General features: G+C 42.4%; 1 protein-coding gene across 2 annotated transcripts; it reads left to right on the top strand.

Moving 5' to 3' along the window:
* The first annotated feature begins 993 nt into the window (after window positions 1–993).
* RPS27L (ribosomal protein S27 like) lies at window positions 994–6110 on the top strand. 2 transcript variants are annotated; one of them, XM_003827935.5, is made up of 4 exons: window positions 994–2556; window positions 3435–3543; window positions 4224–4334; window positions 5909–6110. In XM_003827935.5, the coding sequence occupies exons 1-4, from the start codon at window positions 2551–2553 to the stop codon at window positions 5935–5937; spliced, it is 255 nt and encodes an 84-aa protein (XP_003827983.1). In that variant the 5' UTR covers window positions 994–2550; the 3' UTR covers window positions 5938–6110. The 2 variants fall into 2 exon arrangements, with proteins under 2 accessions (XP_003827983.1, XP_008951512.3); XM_008953264.6 differs by having other exon boundaries at window positions 4224–5948.
* Window positions 6111–17923: the final 11813 nt, after the last annotated feature.

The following is a 17923-nucleotide window of genomic DNA, read 5'->3' as shown; positions in this document are numbered from 1 at the left end:
TGAGCCAGGTCTTATTGGGCTAAAGTTGAGATGTTGGCAGGGCTGTGTCCCTCTTTGGGAGATCCAGGAGGGAGTCCATTTCCTTGCCTTTTCCAGCTTCTAGACGCTGCCCACATTCCTTGGCTCATGGCCCTCTTCCATCTACAAGCTATCAACATAGCACCTCTCAGACCTTCCATTACCACATCTCTTTCTCGCTCTTCTGTCTTCCTCTTCCACTTTCAAGAACCCTTGTGATTCCACTGGGCCTACACAGATAATCCAGGATACTCCTTCTAGATTAAATCAGCTAATCAGCAACCTTTATTCCACTTGCCATGTAACTAAAGGTTCTGAGGATTAGGACACTGATGTCTTTGGGGGCCACTATTCTGCGTATACAATTGTATTATTCTATATACTTATACACATTAAATATTTAATATTCACCAATATTTTATTAATTTTTAAGTATCAAATATTTAAAAACCCAAACCTAATGCCCAATTTAGTGTATGGCTGAAATGAAGATATATATAGTCACAGGACAAATGCTATATGCTCATTAAGAAGCATAATGTAGAATATTTCAGCCTGGGCAACATGGCGAAACCCCATCTCTACAAACATTACAAAAATTAACCAGGCATGGTGGCTTGTACCTGCAGTCCCAACTACTCAGGAGGCTGAGGGGGGACAATTGCTTGAGCCCAGGAGGTCGAGGCTGCAGTGAGCCAAGATTGTGCCACTGCACTCCAGCCTGGGCAACACAGTGAGACCTTATTTAAAAAAAAAAAAAGAATATGTAGTGACATGAAGTGATGCTCATTTTATAGTAAGTGGGAGGAAAATTCAAGTCTACAAAAGATTATGCACAAGATGATCCCAATTAGGTTAAGTCAAAACCCAAAATAAACCTATATCCAAGAGAGTAAAAAATATTGGGAAGGATATAGGTCAAAAGTTAAAAATGTTTATTTACAGATGGTAAATTTTCTTCTATTTTTCTGCATTTCCCAAAATGTATATTATACATGTATCCTTTTTGCAAAGACAAATAAGGTGATTAAGAACATCAAGTCAGGGCGGGACGCGGTGGCTCACGCCTGTAATCCCAACACTTTGGGAGGCCAAGGCGGGCAGATCACTTGAGGTCAGGAGTTCGAGACCAGCTTGGCCAACATAGTGAACCCCCCCCCCACCACCATCCCCCGTCTCTACTAAAAACACAAAAAGTAGCCGGACATGGTGATGGACACCTGTAATCTCAGCTACTTGGGAGTACTGAGGCAGGAGAATCGCGTGAACCCAGGAGGCGGAGGTTGCAGTGAGCCAAGATCGCGCCACTGTACTCCAGCCTGGGTGACAGAGCAAGACTCTGCCAAAAAAAAAAAAAAAAAATCCAGTTAGACCAATTTTCTGGTAAAGTGTCTTTCTGGCTTCTTGCCTTTTGGTCGCCCATGACACCCATCTTTCAAGCATAGAGTTTCCTCCTCAAAAAATAGAGCATGCTGTCACACGCCGGTAGTCCCAACTACTTGGGAGGCTGAGGTGGGAGGACTTCTTGAGCCTAGGAGTTGGAGACAAGCCTGGGCAATATAGCAGGACCCTGTCTCCAAGGGAAAAAAAAAAAAAAAAAGAATAGTGGCGTGTTCCTGTGGTCCCAGCTACTCGGGAGGCTGAGGCGGGAGGATCGCTTGAGCCCAGGAGGTCGAGGCTGCAGTGAGCTGTGATGGCACCATTGCATTCCAGCCTGGGCAAAAGAGCGAGACCTTGTCTCAAATAATAATAATGATAAAGACTCATGTTCGGTCATCGGTGACACTCGCCTTTCTCAGGCCCCCTAGTTGTCCACTCTGCAAAGGACAAGTAATCCTCGGAAGGGGTGCGGCCTCTTAGTGAATGAGGCACAGCAGCGAATCCGTGCTGTTTTAAAAACTTTTTTTCAGAACAAAGCAAACCTAAGGCACAGCCATACCCCGCAGAAAACTTCGAAATCTGCGCCTTGAAAAGGGAAGCCAAAAGGATACGAGCCTCTTTCATAATCTCTCTGGCACGTATTAATGGTTAATAATACTGTATTTTTTAATACACAAAAGAAGAGAATAGTGGCATTGCCCCGTGTGCTCACCCCCAGAGCTAACCGAGAGCGGCCGGGCCAGGGCGCCGGGGCCGGGGCCGGGACTGAGCGGCCCGCCGGGTTCCGGGGTGGCGCCGGCCCCGGTGGCCGCGGGCGCTCCCTCATGGCCTAAGCCCGAGGCCGCTCCCCAGCCAGATTCTGGCCTCAGGCACGGCAGAGCCCGCGGCGCTCGCCAACAAGCCCGTTAGACCCACGGGACTTAGCACCCTGGAACGCTCACCATCCCCGGGTCTTCCCTGCGCCCTGGACCCGAGTACCCGGCTGCAGCGTCCCCCTACCACCGAGAGGAGGGCCTAGAGCAGTCAAGCCCGCCCCGCCGCTCCTCCCAGCCGCTTCTATCCCGGAAGTTGATGCCGAGCGCAGATCGCTTGCAGCTTGCTAGCTGTGTGGGCTGGGAGGTCTGGTAGGGCTGAGCTTGCGAGAGGATCAACATGCCTGTGAGTTGTTTACATCGGGCTCCGGGTTTGTTTTGGGCTTCTTTACCGAGAGTCATATGGGACGGATGAGTCCGGCTGCCTCTCGGGCCTGTAGTGTCCGAGAGTGGCGAGGCGGCTCAGGTTGCGCAGCGTCTTCGCGCGTGGCGGGCATGTAGTGACTTGCCCGGTTACCGCGGCGCGGCTGGCCCTGCAGGGGCGTGGGCTGCAATTCAGAGGCGGTGGCTGGGAGGGGAACAGTTCTCTGTGTAGCTTATGAGCGGTCTTGGTTTTTGAGGATGCCCCTGAGGTTGTGATCTTTGGGTCTTTTGGCTTTCCCAGTGATTGGTGTTTCTCGCCCCCTCTGCCTTCTTTCGGAAGCGATTTCCTACTTGTTTTCCTTTTTTAAAAACTGTCCTCGTTGTTGCCTTATATATTAATTCCGTCAAGGACGGTCGCTCAGCAAGAATTCCTGTCAGATCAGCTGTTGAGCCACAGGAGCAAAAATCACCCAGGCGCTGACGTTGTCTGGTCTACTTCAGCAGTTTCTACTCTAAGCGAGTCCACAGTCGGGGTCACTTTCTTTGCTTAGCACCTCGACTTCGCGCAGTTTTCATTGAAGACAGTTCATTACGCAGTTGAGTAAAGAAGGACAGAGTTTGCCTTACCATATGTTTCCTGATCGTGCGAAAGCCCTTTTCTAGGGACTTGGAGAACACAAGTATTATGAAAAGTACTGATGAAAGTTATTAACAGGTTTCGAAAAATAACTTTACTATCTGACGTGTTGCTTCTGCCGAGGATGACCGTTATTCCTGTTTTTGCATGTATATTTCATGTATGGTTAAATGTGCCAGCGTTGTGGTTTAAAACTAATAGTAATAATATGCTTCTTTGTTCAGTTGGCTAGAGATTTACTACATCCGTCCTTGGAAGAGGAAAAGAAAAAACATAAAAAGAAACGCCTAGTACAAAGTCCAAATTCTTACTTTATGGATGTAAAATGTCCAGGTAAAATTTGAAATCTTAATTCCTTTACTAAGGAAAATTTCTGTAGGGATTGCTAGTGTGGTGTGTATAGTTAAGATACATTAGAACCCTCTGTTGAGTAGAAGTGGGATTACAGAATTGGAAATGTCAGGGACATTTTCATAATAAATGTACTGAAACCATTGTAGAAACATTTCGGGGTAAGTGAAAACAGGCATTCAAAGGAGATATGCCATTTGACTTAGCAAGTCTTTAAGCTCTTCAGACGATGAGTTTTCTGTTTCATGATACAAAGAAAAGTCTGTTGATTCTTCAGTCTAAAGCTGTGCTGCCCAATACAATGGCCATTAGCTGAATGTGGCTACTGAGCACTTGTGGATAATCAAAATGTGGATACTCAAAATAGAGATGTTCTTTAATTGTAAAATACTCACTGGATTTTGACGATGTAGCACAGAAAAAAAATACATTGATTACATGTTGAAATGATATTTTGGAAATATTAAGTTTAATGAAATATATTATTGATTTTACCTGTTTTTAAAAAATTTTGTGTCGCTGCTAGAAAAGTTTATGTTACACATGTGGCTTGCTGTTTCATAGCACTGAAGTTACTAATTTTTTTACATATTACCAGAAATGTCGAACAGGTGCTGTTTTCCTCTGCTTTTCACTTTTAACATTGCCTTTTTTTTTTTTAGGTTGCTACAAGATCACCACGGTTTTCAGCCATGCTCAGACAGTGGTTCTTTGTGTAGGTTGTTCAACAGTGTTGTGCCAGCCTACAGGAGGAAAGGCCAGACTCACAGAAGGTATATCATTTGGCATTCTCCAACCCAGTGATGAGATTGATGATTATAAATGTCTCTATCTTCACTGAAAAGTTTAAAGAAATCTTAATGATTACCAAAATAACTTATCTTTCATTGTGTGCTTTCAGTAAAGAATGGCCTGTTCAAATGGATATATTTATACTCTTGACCTTGCAGTGAACTCCATTGACTTATTTTTCTTAGTTTAGAACACATTTATTCACTTAGTTTGCTTAACTTGGAATAAATTAAGTCAGAATAGAAGCAAAAGAATAACTACATGTTATAGGACATGCAGATTTATTTATTTATTTATTTATTTATTTATTTATTTATTTATTTATTTTTATTAGGAGTCTCGCTCTGTCGCCCAGGCTGGAGTGCAGTGGCGCCATCTCAGCTCACTGCAACTTCTGCCTCCCCGGTTCAAGTGATTCTCTTGCCTCTGCCTCCCAAGTAGCTGGGACCACAGGCGCGTGCCACCATGCCTGGCTAATTTTTTGTATTTTTAGTAGAGGTGGGGTTTCACTGTGTTAGCCAGGATGGTCTTGATCTCCTGACCTCATGGTCTGCCCGCCTCGGCCTCCCAAAGTGCTGGGATTACAGGCATGAGCCACCTCGCCAGCCAGGACATATAGATTTTTAAAACCATATAGAATTTTAAAATTTCTCTTACAAAATTTTGTTCCATATGTATTTAGTACATATAATAGTTTTTTTTTTTATCATTGCCAGCTAAGCAACAGATAGCTAATATATAAGTTAAAATGCCAGAGATTTTACTTTTATGAGCAACTGCAATGATTAATATAAAAACCTAATTTTAATTCCTCTTTCACTTTAGTGCAATAAGAAAAAAAATTATATATATAGTTTCCATAGTAATACTTGTAAATTTGCAATTCCATAATGATGTTATAAATTTGTTTGTGATATTTTGGGGAGCTGTAAGTTCCATGCTCTCACTGGAAGAGTTCAAGTGGATTGGCAGCAAATCCGAGATCTATTTGGTGTGACCTGGTGAGATCTAAATATGGAGTCAGCACATGATTTTTTTAAGAGTAATATTGCTAAGTAATATTGCTAAGTATACTTGGGAGATTTTTGAAACAAAGTATGTCATGTCATGATTTTGGAATTTAGTGCCCATATGCTGACAGATGGTTTAATGGGTCTATCTGTTCTAGAGTTTTCCTAATAGGTCTGAAAATACCTCTAATCAAAATTATTTACTTGAGAAAAGTATTCAGAATAGTTCCTAAAAATTAAGAGTATATCTTCTGACAGCTTGCTTGAAACAGTCTTCACTGTTGAATTCAGGCTCATGGTCTTAAGTAGACTTCATGATAGCATTTGAGAAACAGGAGTGACACTTATAGTCATACCAGAGTAAACTCAGATATGATAGATATATTATAGCAAATTTCTGGTATAAAAGGATAAATAATCTGTATATGAATATTAATCCAATATTCTTTAAACTTCAGTATTTTACTTAAAAGTACTTTTTGTCATTAAAATTATAGCAAAGGTAGAATGCACTTGTTTAATATACTCTCATGATTCTTTTGCAGGGTGTTCATTTAGAAGAAAGCAACACTAATGATTCAAACAGCTTCCTGAATTTTGTGTTGTCTCACAGAAAGCCTTATCATAAATTCCATAATTCTAATTAATTTACCAAGATAATGTAATTACATTTGGTTTTGTAAGGTATACAGCAGTAATCTCCTATTTTGGTGTCAGTTTTTCAATAAAGTTTTGATTATGGGCAAATCCCCTCTTTTTCTTTTTTTAAAATATATTTGAGTATGCCATACATTTATATATACGGTGTATATGAATTTGGTTTAAACATTTTAAAATTTATTCTGATTAGTTTGTGTCTTTTTTTTTTTTTTGAGACAGAGAGTCCTGCTCTGTCACTCAAGCTGGAGTGCAGTGGTGCGATCTCGGCTCACTGCAACCTCCGCCTCCCAGGTTCAAGCAATTCTCTTGCCTTGTCCTCCCAAGTAGCTGGGATTACAGGCACACACCACCATGCCCGGCTAATTTGTGTCTCATTTTCAAGAGTAGAAACCCTAAATACTTTATGTTCATTCCTTTTCCAAATTGCTATGAATGCGATTAAAGGATTACAAATGTAAAGTCTATTATTTGTGAATTCTAAATGTAGTCCTGCTGTTGTACCTGTGGAAACATCTTAAAGAAGTACATATTTTGCACGTCCTGCACGTGTACCCCAGAACTTAAACTATAATTAAAAAGAATAGTTTCAAAAAAATACATAGTTAACACAGTAACGATCACAGTGTAATGCCTTGGATTTATGTGGCCTTGCTATACTACTATGTAATTTAGGACAGTAACTGCTAGCTGGGGTCTGAGTTATTTATTGGAAGCTCCTTTTTAGGGTAGAAAATTTGAGGAGAAATCAGAAGTGGCATGATTTACCCGCAGAAGTCCTGGTTGGGGATAGTAGATGGTGTTGAATTCTCTGGCCCAGATAGGTGAGCACTCCTGACTACAGATGTGTGTTGAGTGGTTCTGGTGCCTGCCTCATTGTCATTTTCATAGTTTATGAAGTAATCCTGGGGAGCTGAGACGGGGAGTGTATCCACTCACTATACAACTCCTCATTGGACTAGGAAGGTAGTCCAGTTTCTACTCTGCTTCTATTTGATTTGTTACCTTATGGCAGGTATTTAAAACAGGCATTTCCTATCAACAGGTAGGCCTCTAATGTGAGCAACTGATCCTCTTACATACTGCTTAAATCAGAGAACTGTTGCACAAGAACTAAAGAATGATGGCAAGTTTGGGGTGTATATAGTTGTATGAGGAAGGCCGGGTGCAGTGGCTCACACCTGTAATCCCAGCACTTTGGGAGCCTGAGGCAGGTGGATCACCTGAGGTCGGGAGTTCAAGACCAGCCTGACCAACATGGAAAAACCCCATCTCTACTAAAAATGCAAAATTAGCTGGGCGTGGTGGTGCATGCCTGTAATCTCAGCTAACTCAGGAGGCTGAGGCAGGAGAATTCGCTTGAACCTGGGAGGTGGAGGTTGTGGTGAGCCAAGATCGTGCCATTGCACTCTAGCCTGGGCAACAAGCACGAAACTCCGTCTCAAAAAAAGAAAAAAGAAAATATATATATATATACACACATATATATGTAGATGACCCAGAGATTCTCAGACTTTTAGTTTCTGACATCGTTAGAATCTCAGTAATTTTTTTCAGGCCATTCCTTGGCCAAAAGAAATACCTAACAGTTACATTTATTAACTTATGTTCTAACAACTCTAGTAGCCATTTGAAAAAAACTATACACACACAAGAGCAAAAGTGATGTGATGATTTTTTTAAAAATAGAGACAGTGTCTTGGCTCTATTGCCCAGATTGGAGGGTCATAGCTCATTGTGACCTCAAACTCCTGGGCTCAAGCAAGCCTCCCACCTCTGCCTCCTGAGTAGCGGAGCCTTCAGGCATGTGCCACCACGCCCGCCTAATTTTTTTGTAGAGATGGGGCTCTGGCTGTGTTGCCCAGGCTGTAAGGAACTCCTGGCCTCAGGTGATCTGCCTTGGCCTACCAAAGTGCTGGGATTACAGGTGTGAGCCACTGTGCCCAGCCTGATGTGATAATTTTTATCTCATCCTTAAATCATCACAGTTACTAATGGAATGTGTGTGCCTTTTGGGCTCCGTACAGTTTCTCAAAATTGAAATCAGATTGGACACCATTGTCCTTATTTCTTCCACATTGATTTTTGCATGGTGCTTTTTGTCACAGCAGTGGCTCCAAACCCAGCTTCACAAGGATAGGATGCCATCAAAGGGAATGTAGTGCCATATCATATTGAAACTGAACTGCCTGGAACTAGTAGTTTATACAAAAGATGCGTCAGTGTCAGTGTTTTTCCTGAGGTACTCCAAGGCACTTCAGCTTGCACAGTTTAGGATACTTGGCTATAAGGAGAGACAGTGGGATGACAGCTTTTGATGAGAAGGAATCAAACCTATGATGAGGACTAATCTAACAAACCCTGAAAATTCCCTTGGAAGTATTTTTTAAAAAAAGGATTATACTTTAAAGACCACATCTAAGGGCTGGGCGCGGTGGCTCACACCTATAATCCCAGCAGTTTGGGAGGCTGAGGCGGGCAGATCACTTGCAGTCAGGAGTTCGAGACCAGCCTGGCCAACACAGTGAAACCCCGTCTCTACTAAACATACAAAAATTAGCTGGGCGTGGTGGTGTACACCTGTAGTCCCAGCTACTTGGGAGGCTGAGGCACGAGAATTGCTTGAAACCAGGAGGCAGAGGTTGCAGTGAGCCAAAATCGCACCACTGCACTTCAGCCTGGGTGACAGAGTGAAGCTGTGTCTCAAAGAAAGAACACATCTAAGGATTTACATGGCATTGGGAAACGAATGGTGTATTAAGTTTTACTTTATTATTAATCTAGATGGTATTACTGGTTTTGAAAAGTGCTGAATAGGACACCAGGCCTTTCCCAAACTTCAGGGTCAGCCACATACATTATTATATACTGAATGTTTTAAATATTATTTATATTGACTTCATATTTTAATGTAAATATATTTGTAAAGGAAACCTTCCATAAACTTAATATAAATTTATTTTTAGGGGAAGGCTTCCATAAATGGAAAAACCAGTTACATAAAGATAGCTAAAAATAGGCTGGGCGCAGTGACTCACGCCTATAATCCCAGCACTTTGGGAGGCCGAGGCGGGTGGATCACGAGGTGAGGAGATCGAGACCACCCTGGCTAACATGGTGTAACCCCGTCTCTACTAAAAATACAAAAAATTAGCCGGGCATGGTGGTGGGCGCCTGTAGTCCCAGCTACTTGGGAGGCTGAGGCAGGAGAATGGCGTGAACCTGGGAGGCGGAGCTTGCAGTGAGCCAAGATCACGCCTCTGCACTCCAGCCTGGGTGACAGAGCAAGACTCCAGCTCAAGAAAAAAATAAATAAGCTAAAAATAAAATGAAATTCTTGGCTTCTGGCCTGATGAGATGACAAATGGTTTTGTGTCTGGTCGTTCCTGTAAGTCATCTGATAAAGCTCTAATTCCTTTCTGTTTTATTTTTCTGGAGATATGATTCAGATACTATAAAATCCAAACTTTTGTGATGTAAAAGTCAGTAGTTTTTACTATATTTACAAGGTTGTGCAACCATTACTACTGTCTAATCCCAGACCATTTTCATCACCTTAGAAAGAAACTTCATACCTATCAGCATTCACTCCCTATTCTTCCCTCCTCTCAGCCATTGGCAGCCACTAAGCTACTTTTGTCTCCATGGATTTGCTTCTTCTCAATATTTCATATAATGCTATTTCGTATAAATGGAATCATATGGTATGTAGCTTCTGTATGTTTCACTTAGCATAATGTTTTCAAGGGCTGTCCATGCTGTTGCATGTATCAATCAATATTTCATTCCTTTTTTTGACAATATTCTGTGTAATAATATACAATGTTTATCCATTCATCAGTTGATAGACACTTAGAGTGTTTTCACTTTTTATTTATTTATTTTTGAGATGGAGTCTTGCTCTGTTCCCTAGGTGGAGTGCAGTGGCGTGATCTCAGCTCACTGCAACCTCCTCCACCTCCCAGGCTTGAGTGACCCTCTGGCCTCAGCCTCCCGAGTAGCTGGAACTACAGGCACGTGCCACCACACCCCGCTAATTTTTTGTATTTTTTTGTAGAGATGGGGTTTCGCCATGTTGCCCAGGCTGGTCTTGAACTCCTTGCCTCAGGCCATCCGCCCACCTCAGCCTCCCAAAGTGCTGGCATTATAGGTGTGAGCCACTGCATCCGGCCAAATAAAGTATTCTTAATGACATCTACAAAATCCGTTTTGCTATGTAAGGTAACATATTCGCAGGTTCTGGGGATTAGGGTGTGGGAATCTTTAGAGGGCCATTATTCTGCTACCACAGAATATAAAGTTGTAAAATTCTACCCCATATTTGGAAACTGAGATTCTTAAATTATGTCTTTGTAATTCTCTTTTTTCTTTTTCTTTCTTTCTTTTTTTTTTTTTTTTTGAGACGGAGTCTTGCTCCGTCGCCCAGGCTGAAGTGCAGTGGCGCAATCTCAGTTCACCGCAAGCTCCTCCTCCTGGGTTCACGCCATTCTCCTGCCTCAGCCTCCAGAGTACCTGAGACTACAGGCGTGTGCCACCACGCCGGGCTAATTTTTTTTTAAGTATTTTTAGTAGAGATGGGGTTTCACCGTGTTAGCCAGGATGGTCTCGATCTGCTGACCTCGTGATCCGCCTGCCTCGGCCTCTCATGTCTTCGTAATTTTCCATGGAAAAAAAATCTTTGGAAGGAATAGAGTACATTATTGCATTTTACAAAGAAAAGGATAACTTTTATAGAATAATGACCTTGATTTTACAGCTACTTTTTCACAACTATAGGCATAGAAAATGGCATCAGGGGCCGGGCGCGGTGGCTCATGCCTGTAATCCCAACACTTTGGGAGGCCCAGGCGGGCGGATCACGAGGTCGAGATTGAGACCATCCTGGCCAACATGATGAAACCCCGTCTCTGCTAAAAATACAAACATTAGCTGGGCGTGGTGGCGGGCGCCTGTAGTCCCAGCTACTCGGGAGGCTGAGGCAGGAGAATTGCTTGAACCTGGGAGGCGGAGCTTGCAGTGAGCCCAGATCGTACCACTGCACTCCAGCCTGGGCGACAGAGCAAGACTGTCTCAGAAAAAAAAAATAAAGAAAGAAAGAAATGACATCAGGTCATGGTGTTTGCTATTGATCGACACTTAAATAGCCTTTGAATTTTGTTTCAAAGGAGATGCCAGAATTGCAAATTTTCTCTGCTGATTTGTGTCCTACCGATTCTGGCTCGCTTTCCCCCTACACTACTAGGGCTACTCTCACTTTCATACCTAGCAAAACTTCACCTTTCAAAGAATTTAGGCAGAATAGTCCTAATTTAGTTAATAAGCTTTCATTTTAAATCTTAGGGAAGCAGTGTTAGTTTCAGTTATTCTATAGGAACAGAAATTGGAGCTGCCACAGCCTTTTGAACCAGAGCCCGGCAGACCCTCAGCTTCAGCCCTGCTCAGTGTTTTGTGTCTATGAAAGTCTTTTTAATTTTCTCATTACACATTTTATATATCATGCTATGTATTTAGAACAGAGGGGGTGTGTAAGATTATGACTCTGTGTTATCTTTATCTTGTCTTTGTATTAATTTGAAGTTGTGTTTTTTCTTTATTTGTAGCCAACTAATTAAAATACCAACACATATTTATTTTTATTCATTTTTATGTGACAAACTTTTAAACTGAAGACTGCATCAATAAAATTGCATGCCATTAAATATGACTTTTATTGGATTGGTAAATTTTTAGAGATGCCTTTTTTTTTTTTTTTTTTTTTTTTTTTTTTTTTTTTAGACAGAGTCTTGCTTTGTTGCCCAAGCTAGAGAGTGCAGCGATGCGATCTCGCCTCACTGCAACCTCTGCCTCCTGGGCTCAAGTGATCCTCCCGCCTCATTCTCCCAAGTAGCTGGGACTACAGGCCCATGCCACCATACCTGGTTTATTTTTGTATTTTTTGTAGAGACAGGGTTTCACCATGTTGCCCAGGCTGGTCTCAAACTTCTGGGCTCAAGTGGCCCGCCCATCTCAACCTTCCAGAGCATTGGGAATACAGGTGTGAGCTACTGCGTTGGCCTAGAGATGCTTTTTATGGGAAGTCACGATAATGGTTAAAACAGGCTTTAGAGTCAGATATGTGTGGGTTTGAAACAAGTGCTAGTTAATGGTTTGTGACCTTGGGAAAAAATAATAATATTTCTACTTAATAGAGTTATGTTGAAGGTATAATGAGATAGCATATACAAAGAGCTTAGCAAAATGCCTTCCCCACAGTAAGTGCTCTGTTAATAGTTTGTGTGGGCCGGGTGCGATGGCTCACGTCTGTAATCTCAGCATTTTGGGAGGTCAAGGCGGGTGGATCAACTGAGGTCAGGAGTTTGAGACCAGCCTGACCAATACGATGAAACCCCGTCTGTACTAAAAATATGAAAATTAGCCGGGCGTGGCATGTGCCCGTAGTTCCAGCTACTCAGGAGGCTGAAGCAGGAGAATCACTTGAACCTGGGAGGTGGAGGTTGCAGTGAGCCGAGAACGCGCCACTGTACTCCAGCTTGGGCAACAAGAGCGAAACTGTGTCTTAAAAAAAAAAAAAATAGTTTGTGTGGTTTTTTTTTTAAGTGGAAAGCAGTCATGTCTATTCAACATCAAGTACTTTAATGTTCCATTTTTTCCCTAAAGTGATTTACCCACCTTACCACCACACTGGAGCATAGATATGTTAACTTTTGCTACAAAACAAGTCACCCCCAAATCTAATAGCTTAAAATGTTGACTTATTACTATTTCTCATGATTATATGAGTTGGCTGCTTACTCTGTTGGTCTCATCTAGGTTCACTTACACAGCCACCTTCACCTGGAGGCTCAAATCATAGGTCTGGCAGCTGGTGCTAGCTGTCAGGTGGGGCATCTCTGTTCCCCTCCACATGGTCCCCCATCCTTCAGTAAGCTAGTCTGGCTTCTTTACATGGCAATCTTGGGGTAGTGTTCTTAGAAGGTGGCAGACAAAAGCTTGAAAGCCACTTAAAGCCTATGCAGTGGGACTTGTGCAACATCATTTCCACCACATTCAATGGGTCAAAAAGCAAATCATAAAGCAAGACCAGATTCAAGAGAGTGGAGAAAGAGCTCCACCTTTGGATGGAAAAAGCAGCAAAATCACATTGCAAAATTGCATGCACAATGGAATGAGAGGAAATCGTGGCCATCAAAGAATTGGTGGCCGGGCACGGTAGCTCATGCCTGTAATCCCAGCACTTTGAGAGGCTGAGGCAGGAGGATTGCTTGAGTCCAGGAGTTCAAGATCAGCCTGGACAATATTGTGAAACCCCTACTCTACAAAAAATTATCCAGGCATAGTGGAGTGCACCTGCATTTCTAGCTACTCAGGAAGCTGAGGTGGGAAGATCACCTGAGGCTGGAAGGTCAAGGCTGCAGTGAGCCATGATTGTACCACTGCATTCCAGCCTGGGTGACAGAGTGAGACCCTATCTCTAAATAAATAAATAAATAAAAATAAAAGAAAATTCCAAATGGGGGCCCAGGCATGGTGGTTCATGCCTGTAATCCCAGCACTTTGGAAGGCCAAGGTGGGCGGATCACTTGAGCCCAGGTTACAGTGAGTTACGATCATGTCACTGCACTCTAGCCTGGGTGCCAGAGCAAGATTCTGTTTCTAAAAAATAAATAAATTCCAAATAACATAAAACACTAACATTAAAGAAACATTAAATATTTAATGTTAAAATAACATTAAAGAAAGGCATGACATTTTTATGTTTATCTAAGGGCACGGATTGAAAACTTGACAAACATGAATACAGGACCTAGAGATCAGAAGTCAGAAAGAAATAAGGAGATGAAATGGATCTGTTTTAGAGAGCTGCTCTCTTTCTACTTCAACCAACTCAGAGATATCCATCTATTTACTTGTATAAAGTGTTAAGGGAAGAAACAGATTTAGGGCTCAGAATTATAGAAAAGCCCTTCTTTTATTAGAGTGTATAAAAACTTTGATTTCTTTTTGAATTTTCCTGAGTTCAGTGGCACACTGGTAATCTCTAGTACACATGATCTGTGGCTGTTAGAACAAAATTCCCCAATACGTTAACACTGCAGCCTCCAAAATGGCTCCCAATGATCCCAACCTTCTGGTATCCACTCCTTTCTACAGTCCTCTCCCACACCAAATCAGGGTTGGTTTCTGTAACCAACAGAATTTGGCATAAGTGATGGCATATAGCTTCCAAGGCTGATTTATAAAAGACATTGAGGTGTTTCCCTGTTTCTTCAATCCCCTGCTCTAAAGGGAAGCCATAGCACAGACAAGCAGACCTATGGAGAGGGCCATGTGGTGAGAAACTGAAAACTCTTGCCCAAAGCCAGCAAGCCACAAAGACCTCTTGCCCATGGCCACGTGGGTGAATCATTTTGGAATCAGATTATCCAGCCCCAGTCAAGCCTTCCCTCAGATGCCTGAAGCCCCTGCTGACATCTTGTCTACAAACTCATGAGACCCTGAGCTAGAAACACCCAGCAAAGCTGCCCCCAAATTTCTGAAACACAAACTGTGAGACAATAAGCTTTGGGGTAATGTTATGCAGTAATAGATAACTAATACACATTATACTACAGGAAAAAGCTCAAGACACAGAAGGCCAGATATGGTGTGATTCCATTTATATGAAACATCCGTAACAGGCAAATCCAAAGAGATAGAAAGTAGATTGCTGGTTACCAGGGGCTGGAAGGACAGAGGAATGGGGAGCAAATGCTAATGGGTATGAGGTTTCTTCTTGGGGTGAAAATGAATTGGATAGTGGTAATGGGTACATAATCTCGTGACTATACTAAAAACCACTGAATTGTACATGTTAAAGAATTTTATGGCATATGGACTGTGAATTATATCTAAATTACATATGTGTGTGTGTGTATGTGTGTATGTATGTGGAACAGAGCAGCGGATGGAAGTTGGAAGGACTTTAAGGAAAGTGTTAATGAAAACCTGAAGAGCCTTGAAGAAATTGTTGAGAAGTATGGCCTTTGAAGAGGCTGCAGGTGTAGTCTTAAGGAAAGTAAGAGAAATCTTATTGGCAATTAGAGGAAGGGATTCTTGTTTAGTACTGACAGAAAATTTAGCAACACTGTCGCCAGGAGTAACTCAGAAAACAGAAAATGTGCCTAATGAATTGGGTGACTAGCTGATGGGATTTCCATATGCAGTGTTTTTTTTTTTGTTTTTTGTTTTTTTGTTTTGAGGCTGGGTAATTTATAAAAAGAGGTTTATTTGGCTCACGGTTCTGCAGGCTGGACAGGAAGCATGGTGCTGGCATGTGCTTCTGGTGAGGGCCTCAGGAAGCTTACAACCATGGCGGAAAGAGAAGGGGGAGCCCGGATGTCACAGGGCAAGAGAAGGAGCAGAGAGCCATACACAGTGTTGAATGTGCTTCCTTAATTCTTGTTGCTTATACTAACATGCAAGAGAAAGATAAGCTAATGGAAGAACTATTGGTAAAGAATTAATAATTGATGGTTTAAAAAATTCCCAGACTCTTCAGATGGCAAATGATGCCAAAATTAAGAAATGGCTTCAAGGCAAAGATAATAATTGAGGGCACTTCCAGGAAAACATAGTCTAAAGATGATATTGAGGGCATGACTATACAATCCTTTCTCAAGACTTCAAAATGAATCAACATGGTGCTTCAGAGAACTATTTAAACAATAGAGTTCATTAGATTATTAGCGTAATTAGTTCTTCCCATTATCTTGGCAGAGACAAGCCCCAAGTTAGAGAGGGGATATTCTGAAGGTACTTTGGGGTGGCTTTTGTCTACTGGCATAAACCCCAATAAAATTCACAGGATACTCTTAACTTTTTAAAATATTATATTGTCAGTTAATAGGGTTGCTAAAAAAAATTCAAAAATTAGAGAAATAAAATATTATATTGGCAGAACCACTGTTAACTTAGATGGAAAGGAAAGAGAGTATAAAAAGGCCTTTGGGTCTCCAAACTTCTACAAGTGGAAAGCACACTGAGAAAACCACTCAGCTAGAAAGATATGCTACCTTTCATGAAAAAAAGGTATAGGGAAGCGGCCAGGCTTAGTGGCTCACGCCTGTAATCCCAGCACTTTGGGAGGCCGAGGGGGGCGGATCACCTGAGGTCAGGAGTTCGAGACCAGCCTGGCCAACATGGTGAAACGCTGTCTCTACTAAAAATACAAAAATTAGTCGGGAGTGGTGGCACGCACCTGTAATCCCAGCTACTCGAGAGGCTGAAGTGGGAGAATTGCTTGAACCCAGGAGGCTAAGGCTGCAGTGAGCCGAGATTGTGCCACTGTACTCCAGCCTGGGTGACAGAGGGAAACCCTGTCTCAAAAAAAAAAAAAAGAAAGTAAAAAAGAACAATTAAAAAAAGGATAACTCAGGGGCTGGGTGCGGTGGCTCATGCCTATAATCCCAGCACTTTGGGAGGCTGAGGTGGGTGGATCACTTGAGCCCAGTAGTTGAAGACCAGCCTGGGAAATATGGTGAACACCTGTCTCTTAAAAAAAAGAAAAAGTATAACTCGTAAGGTAGAACTAAGAGCCCAGAGAACATAGCTAAGAGCTAAGAATTATTCTGAAGCCTTGAATACTAATCAGAGTTGCCAACCTCTGTCTGACTGAATTTCAGAACTGCCAGTCTCCTGTATGTCTTCCACTTCCCTACTTTTTGAAGAGGACGGTATCTAGCAATTATCCTATATCTGCTGTGCTACGGTATGTTACACATATGGGGAGCAAATAACTACAGTTCACAGGTCTTAAGAGAAACTACTTGAGTTGCTGTACCTAAGGAACTCATCCCAAGGAGCCCTCATTCACACTTGCACCTGACCTGATTTAGATGATAAGATACTGGGCTTTGAGCTGATGCTATACTAAGGCGAAACTTCTGGAGGATTTGAAAGGAGGTAAGAGTATTTTGCATTGGGAAGGACATAAATCATTGGGGACCAGAGGTCAGACTGTGGTACCCAACTTCCAAGTTGACACCCAGTGATTCCTACCTCCTAATATTCACAATGTATATAATCTCTCCAACATTTATTAGGCCCCATGTAACCCATGGAATTTGGCAAATGTGATGGTATGTGACTTGAAGCTAGTTTATAAAAGAGTGACTTCTGCCTGGCACTCTCTGTCTCATCACTTACTCTGCGGGAAGCCAACTACCATAAGATACTCAAGCAGCCCAACAGAGAGGTCCATGTGGTGACAAACTGAGTCCCCTTGTCACCCACCAGCCAGAGAACTGACTCTTGCCAGCAGTCATGCAAGTAAGCCACGTGGAAGCATTTCCTCCAGCCCTGGAGAATTCTTCAGATGATCATAACACCTTGTCTGCAACCTCATTAGAGACCGCGCCAGACCCACGCGACTATATTGCTCCTGATTTCCCGATTCCTTCTCTGAACGTTTCTTTTAAGCTGTAGTGGATAACTAATATACCATTTCTCATGCTTTTGTTTCTGCTCTCATATTAAAAGGATATTTGGGCTGGGCACAGTGTCTCACGCCTGTAATCCCCAGCACTTTGGCAGGCTGAGGCGGATGGATCACCTGAGATCAAGAGTTCGAGACCAGCCTGGCCAACATGGTGAAATGCTGTCTCTATTAAAAATTCAAAAAGTGGCTGGGCATGGTGGTGGGTGCCTGTAATCCCAGCTACTTGGGAGGCTGAGGCAGGAGAATCGCTTGAACTCAGGAAGCAGAGGTTGTGGTGAGCCAAGATCACATCACTGCACTCCAGGCTGGGTAACACAGCAAGAGTCCATTTCAAAAAAAAAAAAAAAAAAAGAAAAGAAAAAAAACCTCGGATATTTGGAAGCTCCTGTTGAATGAGATTTTCTCTGTATTACACATGCAGAAAGTA

The sequence above is a fragment of the Pan paniscus genome, chromosome 16, assembly GCF_029289425.2.
Source record: "Pan paniscus chromosome 16, NHGRI_mPanPan1-v2.0_pri, whole genome shotgun sequence".
Classification (NCBI taxonomy): domain Eukaryota; kingdom Metazoa; phylum Chordata; class Mammalia; order Primates; family Hominidae; genus Pan; species Pan paniscus.
The sequence above is the reverse complement of the archived record's forward strand: the minus strand, read 5'-3'. Positions and strand labels throughout refer to the sequence as shown.

Coding starts and splice junctions, on each gene's coding strand:
- RPS27L (XM_008953264.6), top strand. Junction 3,544..4,223: donor TATGGATGTAAAATGTCCAG/GTAAAATTTGAA, acceptor TTTTTTTTTTAG/GTTGCTACAAGATCACCACG.